This window comes from Tasmannia lanceolata, unplaced genomic scaffold (assembly GCF_043159265.1).
Source record: "Tasmannia lanceolata isolate RefF3 unplaced genomic scaffold, GAP_Taslan_0.1 ptg000011l, whole genome shotgun sequence".
Lineage (NCBI taxonomy): Eukaryota > Viridiplantae > Streptophyta > Magnoliopsida > Canellales > Winteraceae > Tasmannia > Tasmannia lanceolata.
In genome coordinates, this window is record NW_027518688.1 from 27822431 (window position 1) to 27831735 (window position 9305).

General features: G+C 38.4%; 1 protein-coding gene across 1 annotated transcript; it reads left to right on the top strand.

Annotated features, from left to right (window-relative positions):
* The first annotated feature begins 1157 nt into the window (after positions 1-1157).
* On the top strand, positions 1158-3587 carry LOC143886105 (protein FAR1-RELATED SEQUENCE 5-like). The gene has a single exon (XM_077390073.1). The coding sequence runs from the start codon at positions 1158-1160 to the stop codon at positions 3585-3587; it is 2430 nt and encodes an 809-aa protein (XP_077246188.1).
* Positions 3588-9305: the final 5718 nt, after the last annotated feature.

Below are 9305 nucleotides of genomic sequence, written 5' to 3' on the forward strand. Positions count from 1 at the left end.
TTTTTAGGGATCTTTGTTCGACAACAGGGGTTTAGGTTGTTAGGGACCTCTGTAATGACTGACTCCCTATTTTCTGATGGGGTGTAAGTTCTTCTTTTTTTTCTTTTTCTTTTTTGACATTTGGGGTTTTTTTTTAATACAAATCCCTAACTGTGGATGTTGGTGGAAGTGGAAGATCCTTTGAAAATCCCACCTAGCACATTTCATTGGTTTCTTTTATTTTTATAAATGTTGAAAATTTTTGAGGGGGCTGAAATTGTTGAGTTTTGTAGTGGTCATATTGCAATGGATTTGGAAAGTAGAGATGCACAATGTTTTGAAATTTTTAGATGCTCATGACCTTGTAGTGTTTGATGAAATGCCTCAATCCCTTCTACTGTTTGATGAAATGCCTCAGTGTTTGATTAAATGCCTTGTAGTGTTTGATGAAATGCCTCAATCCCTTCTACTGTTTGATGAAATGCCTCAGTGTTTGATTAAATGCCTTGTAGTGTTTGATGAAATGCCTCAGTGATTTGGAGTTAATGAGGTTTGGTTCTCTAAAGTATTGCCTTGTAGCGTTTGCTAAGTGTTGTCCATTGAAGAGATTTTTTTCTCTAAGCACATGTTATTTATGGTTGCACCGAGCTCTTGTTCATTGATTCACTTTGAGAGGCTTTTGCTTGCAACAATCTTCTTCTGGTTCTTTAGCTCAAATGGAAGAGCACTTGAGAAACATTGCCTAACCTACCTGTAATCTTGTCATTTTTTTTTTAATTTAAATTTTACAGTCATCTTTAGCCCTACCTAAATGTACAGTATTAAGGCCCTGTTTGTTTAAGATTATGACAACAGCCCTACCTACCTGTACAGTATTAAGGCCCCATTTCAAAACAGATTAAGTTTCATAAAATTTCTAAAACGCAAATCATATAATTTCTTTGATATATAAACATGTTATTCCTTAAAGTTTAATTGTTATATTTTTATAAGAAGCTGTTGAAATTGATTGATTTATCATCATTTTCATGAAACTCTCCATTTCTGTCAAATAGCTCAATGTCTATTTAGGGCAGTGTATCAATTTTTTTCTATAATATGGGTTATATCTTGTCCTTTTTATCTCTCTGTGATTTTTTTTTTCTTTCATCGAAGGGTATGCAACTTGTCTAGAGTTAATGGATCCGTTGGGGCTATCAATTGAGGAGGTCGACGCGAATATGTTAATTACCTTTGATGATACACTGTTGCAAGTTGATGGATTATATGAAGCTATTGGGAATAGAGGAATGTTTGTTGATGAGGAGGAAGCTGAGGAGGCTTTAGTTACTGTTGATAATGAGGGGGGATGTAGTGGTACCGTCGAGACACCTAATAAGTATAAGGGTGGGAGCATTACAGTTAACAAACCTTTTGTAGGGCAACTCTTTGACAATTCTGAAGAGGCATACGCATTTTATAATTTTTATGGCTTGGCGACTGGCTTTGGAGTAAGGAAATGCAAGACTAATAGGTCGATGGCAACAGGAGATATTATACGGAGAAGATATGTTTGTGATAGAGAAGGATGGAAAAAAATTAATGACAAGATATCGACGGATAGGGAAGTGAAGCGGCGTCGCACTGTAAGGGAGGGTTGTAAGGCGAAGATGGAAATCAAGTTAACAAAAGATGAGAAGTGGGAGGTGAGAACCTTTATAGACGATCATTGTCATGACCTTACATCTCCAACTAAAAGACGGTTGCACCATTCGCACAATACATTACACAAGAAAACCTCAGTTAAGAATTTGATGAACACACTTCGTAGAGATGGGTTTGGTCCTACTGGCATTGCAAAGGCAGTTAATGCTGCAAACGATGGTTCAATTAGTGCTATCACACCAAGTCAAGTGAAAGGACATTTGAGAGCATTGAGGGCCAACAATATGGGGCATGAAGCGGTCACAGTAGCAACACAGTTCCAAGAAAAACGAGCAGAAGATCCGAATTTTCATTTTTCCATGGAGTTAGATGTTGACGGGAACTTGAGATCATTATTTTGGGCAGATTCGAGGGCGAGAGATTCATATCGAATCTTCAGTGACGTGATTGTTTTTGACGTTACATACAAGACAAATCGGTATAGAATGCCATTTGCCCCATTTACAGGAGTTAACCACCATAGACAATCTACACTTTTTGGTTGTGCCCTCTTAGCAGATGAGACGGAAGAGACATTCACATGGTTGTTTAAGGAGTGGTTAAAATGCATGTTCGACAAAGCTCCAGGATGTATTATAACTGACATGGACGGTGCGATGCGAAATGCAATTAGGCGTGTTTTTCCAAATACTCGACATCGCTTTTGCAAGTGGCATATTGATAGGCATCTAGTTGAGCACGTTCCCGCCAGACGAGATGAAAATAGCGAGTTTTCTAAAGATTACAATCGTTGGTATTATAAAAGAAGTAGGAGCGATAGTGAGAAGGAATGGAAAAAGTTGGCGGAGAAATATAATATTGATGAAAGACATTGGTTAGGTAAAATGTGGGAGTTACGAGAGCACTGGGTTCCTGCTTATTTTAGAGATGTATTCACAGCTGGCATGACATCTAGTTCTCGTAGCGAAAGCATTAACGCTTTCTTTGATGGATTTGTTAATCAGAGTACGACTTTACAAGAATTTGTGGTGCAATATGACAATGCTCTTGTCGATCGACGGAAGAAGGAAGCTGAAGAAGATTTTAGGTCTAAAGCATCACATGCTGTATGTTTTTCGAAGAGCACATTGGAAGAAGATGCTGCGAAGCGTTACACGAGAGCAATGTTCGAGAAGTTCGAACTAGAGTTTAAGGGAAGCATCGATTGTTGGGAAAATTTGGTGTGTGACGATGGATACGTGACAGAATACATGGTAGGCTTGCGTAATGAGCCGGAGTGGAAGTGGTACAAGGTTGTGTACGATGTATCCGACGATATAAATGTTTCATGTGAGTGTGCTCTGTTCGAAACCGACGGGATTTTATGCAAACACATCATTTGCATAACGGAGAAGAAGCGTTTAGCAGCCATTCCAGAGAAATATATGTTAAATAGATGGACGATTAGGGCTAGATATAAAGTGAATCATTTGGAATCTACAAGCACAGGAGATAGTAACAAACTTACTGCATTTGAGAAATGGTGCATCACATCAAGGCTCCAAAGAGTGCTAGAAGAACATCCGAGATGTAGGACTATTTTTAAGAAGATGACTGAAGACCTTGATTTATGGGTGGCGGAATGTGACGAACCAAACAAAGACAAGGAAACTATTGTGGAAACAAGTGGCAGCCAAGTGCAATCTAATTTTTTGGTGGAAGGTAACGAGATATTTATTCGTGACCCAAATGTCGCGAAGACGAAGGGTCGACCGAAAACCGCAACAAGGTTTAAGTCTCCAATAGAGGTCTCTCAATCCCAACCGAAGCAACGGACGTGTAAAAACTGTGGAGGAAGAGGTCATTATACGACAACGTGTAAAAATATGCCCAATGAGCTATTTATTGAACCAACCGAAGCAGTGGACCTGGTAAGGATCAATGAGCTTTATTACATGCATCTTTATGACATATTAGTTTATTGAATTAATGATTTGTACTGATTTGTTTTTTCTTTGATTGTCGTAGAGATCTTAATTGCGATGCTTCATTTTGAAGACACCAGAGGCTGCTCCGGTTGATTTTTTTTCTTGTTCGTTCCAATACATATCTATACCGATGACCACCAAAGTTTTCCCGTAAGAGTTTGATTTCAGCACTCCATTGTTTTGATAAGATGCGCGCAGCATATTCACCTTCAGCATTTAAAGGGCTTCCAAATCCTCTTGACAGCCCTTTAAATGCTAGACGATAAGATGCTTGGCTCATCTTATCAAACCATTGGAGTTTTAATATCATTTCCCTTGTCAAAATTCTATTACTTTGGAAGAAATTAAAGTTTGTTCAGCTTCACTATATAATTCATACATTTATGGCCACTTTAGACACTCTAAAACTCATTTGCATGTAATCTTATAAAATTGCGCATAGGCGAATTGGCCTAGAAAACAGCCCTCCACTTGTCTGTGAAAGTTAGAGATTAAAAAAACATGATTTTTAGTGAGATTTATCTCGCCCCTCTAAAGACACCAATGCCTTAGATTTCCCCCGGAAGCTGATACTAAGAATAAAACAATTGGTTGTTCTAAGTAGTGCTGGCAAAATAAGCTAGCAAGTGAGCCACTTGGTTGTAATTGTGGGTTATGATTCTATTCACATCTCTCAATACTCTCAATCTCTTGCCAATAGTAAAGGATCAACTATGAAATGTTGTCATTTCCCCTCAGTGACATTGATCAATATCTGACTATCTAGTTCAACCCAAACACTTTGGATCTCTATAGCTTTACAATATCTAATACCATCCAACAAATTTTCTAAATTTAGCTCACATATTAGACCCCTTTCCATAGTAGTCAGAGAAAGCTATAATTACCTTAGCTTCGATATTGCGAATGATACCACCACCTTCAGACTCATTTGGGTTTCCTGTAGATGCGCCAAGGGTCTAATCCATGTTACACAAAACACTTTTAGGAGGAGATACTTTTATTTGATCAATGCCCAATTAAAACAACTGAAACAAGGCCAACTATTCTATAAAGGAGCATTATTTTCTAGGAATGATACTACCTCTATAATGGTCTTAATCCACTCATTTGTGCAAATAAACATCCAGTTTCGTGTCATAGTCTCTTACTGTTTCTGTGAATTTGATGTTGCTGATTTGATATTGCTGTTTGTGCTGAATCTTGTATTCATTTTTATCTTGGTTCTACTTATAGTGACATTTTGTTTTGTGATGCAGACTGATATTTTCTTCCGGATCTATGAAATACTTGCAAGAGGTTGTAGACACCACTCTCTGACCAAATATTTCTTCCGGATCCATGAAATGCATCTTTGAGCATTCTCATGTATTCCGAGGGACGGAGGAGGTAGGTTAGCCGAAAAACGGTTATCGGTTCAAGGACGCAAGGTGACCTTTCTTTTTCAGGGCAGTTTGAGAAATTTGAAGAGGACGGACTTCGAGTTTGTGGTTAAACTATTGTCATTAAAGTTTGTTGCGTTCTTATAATCTGGAACGAGAATGTTATACTTTTGAAGCAATGAGGAATGCTTGGAGCTTCCTTGTTTTGGAGATTGGGATAGGTTACTTTGACATTTTATTGTCATCTTATCATGATTTTTGTTTCTGCAATAAATATTTAGTTTCATCAAGAATCAATGGCTGGCTGCTGAAACATTCACATACCTTGTTTTTTTTTGCTTCTATTAGTTGCTCCGCCAAAGTACTGCCCCAAACAATTTAACCGCATGAATATTTATATTTTGGATTTTAGCTTTCCCTAGATGTGTCATCACAGTGCTATGTATGTTTTTCTTCAGCATAGTTGGCTGAGGCAGATCGAAACCTGTAACACTGATGCTGGATAGGACTTGAGAGTGTGACCACCCTCATTAGAAGAGGTGTTCAGTATCATTCATCCACTTAGTGCGTCGGCAGTGCTGAGACCTGTTAAATGGATGTCGGACAGGACTCGGGCGTGTGACCACCCTCACTAGAAGAGGCATTCCATACTATTCATCTACTTAGTGCATCGGCAGTGCTATGGTTGCATTTTGCCACTTTCTTTCCATCCCAAGTCACATAAGTTGAATGGCCCATGTCATGTAGAGGTTGCCGAACAGTCCAAGGCTTTGGAGGGAAACTTCTGTTTTCTTCTCTGTATCATGAAAACTTGTTCTGTTTGAAGTTCCCTGTTATCAGGAATGGTGTCTTTTCAACAGTAGCATTAAGTTTCTGGTATGAGGTGCCAAAGCAATCCAATGCAGTAAGATGTGCCCAGGAATACGAGAATATGATGAGTATCTTCATAGTATTGCATCAGTGAGTCTTTTATACTATGCAGGAGAGAATCTAGACGATGGCTTTGAGACACATCCTTCTAAATTTGTTTTTGATGTAGGTTGATCTTATTTGTTTAACACACATATATCGGTCCACATTATGTGAGTAATTTCTACTTAGTTGCCTTGCCAAACAAGAATCTTCCTTAAAAAATTGCGTCAACGTTAAAAAACCCGACCCGACCCGAGATATTTCTCGGGTAGGGTTGGGTTCTCCAAAACCCGACCCGCCCGACCCAAGTTGCAGCCCTAACTTTTGTGTGTGTTCCTTTCTCAGCATTTCAGCCCTCTATTGTTTAACTTTTTCAAAAAACTAGACAAGCAAGTGGAAATGAGGCCGCATTTCAGCCCTCTACTTAGTTGTGCACAACGCAACGCACACGCGATCGATTTTTAAAAATCTGAGAATTTTAAAATTTCTTAAAAAGAGGATTAAGATTTTTAAAATTCTCAGATATGGTGTGCAAGCAGGACATCAAAGCAGTTATTAAAGGTCCCTTTGAATTCCATATTCAAAGTTGCGATTAGATCTATTAATTAAAAAGAACAGATTCAATACATTTCTTATGTACCCCTAAGTCCTAACCACATTTCAAATCGGGAAAAAAAAATCAAATAGAGGCAAAAGGCACCGGAGTAATGTTGTATCAAACCTATTAACAAGGAATAACGGACTGTTTAACAATTGATCCATCCACAGTTCACATTCCAATGACGGGCCACATCAGATCAATAGCTCTGTTTAAGTAAGCGGCGGTAACCCAGAAGAAAATCCAAGCACCGCTGCAGCTCACAACATTTTGATTCTTTGAGATCTTAAGAAGGAACAGCACAAAAAGAGTGACATAATTGATATCGAAACAAATGAGTACAGAATTTGAATTACTTCATCCATTAAAAAGGTCATCATGTTTACTCTCATAAAAAATAGAAAAAGATTGTTGGATCTTGGTGGATTCGAACCACCATACTCTCGAGAAACATAGGTTAGGCAATGTTTCTCAAGTGCTCTTCCATTTGAGCTAAAGAACCAGAAGAAGATTGTTGCAAGCAAAAGCCTCTCAAAGTGAATCAATGAACAAGAGCTCGGTGCAACCATAAATAACATGTGCTTAGAGAAAAAAATCTCTTCAATGGACAACACTTAGCAAACGCTACAAGGCAATACTTTAGAGAACCAAACCTCATTAACTCCAAATCACTGAGGCATTTCATCAAACACTACAAGGCATTTAATCAAACACTGAGGCATTTCATCAAACAGTAGAAGGGATTGAGGCATTTCATCAAACACTACAAGGCATTTAATCAAACACTGAGGCATTTCATCAAACAGTAGAAGGGATTGAGGCATTTCATCAAACACTACAAGGTCATGAGCATCTAAAAATTTCAAAACATTGTGCATCTCTACTTTCCAAATCCATTGCAATATGACCACTACAAAACTCAACAATTTCAGCCCCCTCAAAAATTTTCAACATTTATAAAAATAAAAGAAACCAATGAAATGTGCTAGGTGGGATTTTCAAAGGATCTTCCACTTCCACCAACATCCACAGTTAGGGATTTGTATTAAAAAAAAACCCCAAATGTCAAAAAAGAAAAAGAAAAAAAAGAAGAACTTACACCCCATCAGAAAATAGGGAGTCAGTCATTACAGAGGTCCCTAACAACCTAAACCCCTGTTGTCGAACAAAGATCCCTAAAAAAACAAAGAAACCAAAGAAACCCTAAAAAACGAAAAATAAAGAGAGAGAGAGAGAGAGAGAGAGAGAGAGAGAGAGAGAGAGTACCTGTGTAACGGAGGTGGAGATGCCGAGAACTTTAGCCCGTCGGAGGTTTCTTCGCGCCGGAGGTGGAGATGGGAGAGACGGAAGAAAAGATCCCTAAAAAAACAAAGAAACCAAAGAACCCCTAAAAACGAAAAATAGAGAGAGAGAGAGAGAGAGAGAGAGAGAGAGAGAGAGAGAGCCCCTAAGGATTAGGGGTTTACAGAGAAGAAAACGTAGAGATGGGGGATTTCTCTCTCGAGAAGAAATCGTAAGAAGAGACCTAACTTCGTTGGGTTTTCGTTTTTAAAAGCATGTACGGTGGAGATCAATTCCATCCGACGGCTGAAACAAAAAGGCGCTGGAATTTTAAGTAGGGTGCACACGCCCTATTTACACCAGGGTGTACACTCTCTTTTCTCATATATATATATATATATATATATATATATATATAGAGAGAGAGAGAGAGAGAGAGAGAGAGAATGGTTCATACACATATGTGTAGAGAGTTCTCTACACACTAGCTTAAAATACAGTGGGGGCCCACATTGTTTGGGTGATCCAAGCCATCTATTTCAAAGGCCCTCACATAGATAGGGTGTCTACAAAAAATCAAATCCATAGGATCATCCCAACCCTACGATTTGTGGAGGTAAAATGGATGTCTTTAAACATTCACAAATTAGTCCATTTTTTGCCTCCACAGTTCGAATGGTTAGGATGATCCTATGGATCTGATTTTTTGTGGACACCCTATCTATGTGAGGGCCTTAAATATGAATGGTTTGGATCACCCAAATAATGTGGCCCCCACTGTATTTTAAGCTAGTGTGTAGATAACTTATCTACACATGTGTAGGAACCGTTTTCTCATATATATATATATATATATATATATATATATATATATATATATATATATAGAGAGAGAGAGAGAGAGAGAGAGAGAGAAAACGGTTCCTACACATATGTGTAGAGAGTTCTCTACACACTAGCTTAAAATACAGTGGGGGCCCACATTGTTTGGGTGATCCAAGCCATCCATTTTAAAGGCCCTCACATAGATAGGGTGTCTACTAAAATCAGATCCATAGGATCATCCCAACCCTACGATTTGTGGAGGTAAAATGGATGTCTTTAAACCTTCACAAATTAGTCCATTTTTTGCCTCCACAGTTCGAATGGTTAGGATGATCCTATGGATTTGATTTTTTGTGGACACCCTATCTATGTGACGGCCTTAAAAATGAATGGTTTGGATCACCCAAATAATGTGGCCCCCACTCTATTTTAAGCTAGTGTGTAGATAACTTATCTACACATATGTATAGGAACCGTTCTCTCATATATATATATATATATAAAACATTTCCTACACACTTGTGTAGGTAAGTTACCTACACACTAGCTTAAAATACAGTGGGGGCCCACATTGTTTGGGTGATCCAAACCATTCATTTGAATGGTCCTCACATAGATAGGGTGTCCACAAAAAATCAGATCCATAGGATCATCCCAACCATTCAAACTATGGAGGCAAAAAATGGACTAATTTGTGAAGGTTTATACACGTCCATT

Coding starts and splice junctions, on each gene's coding strand:
- LOC143886105 (XM_077390073.1), top strand. CDS start 1,158: ATGGATCCGTTGGGGCTATCAATTGAGGAGGTCGACGCGAATATGTTA.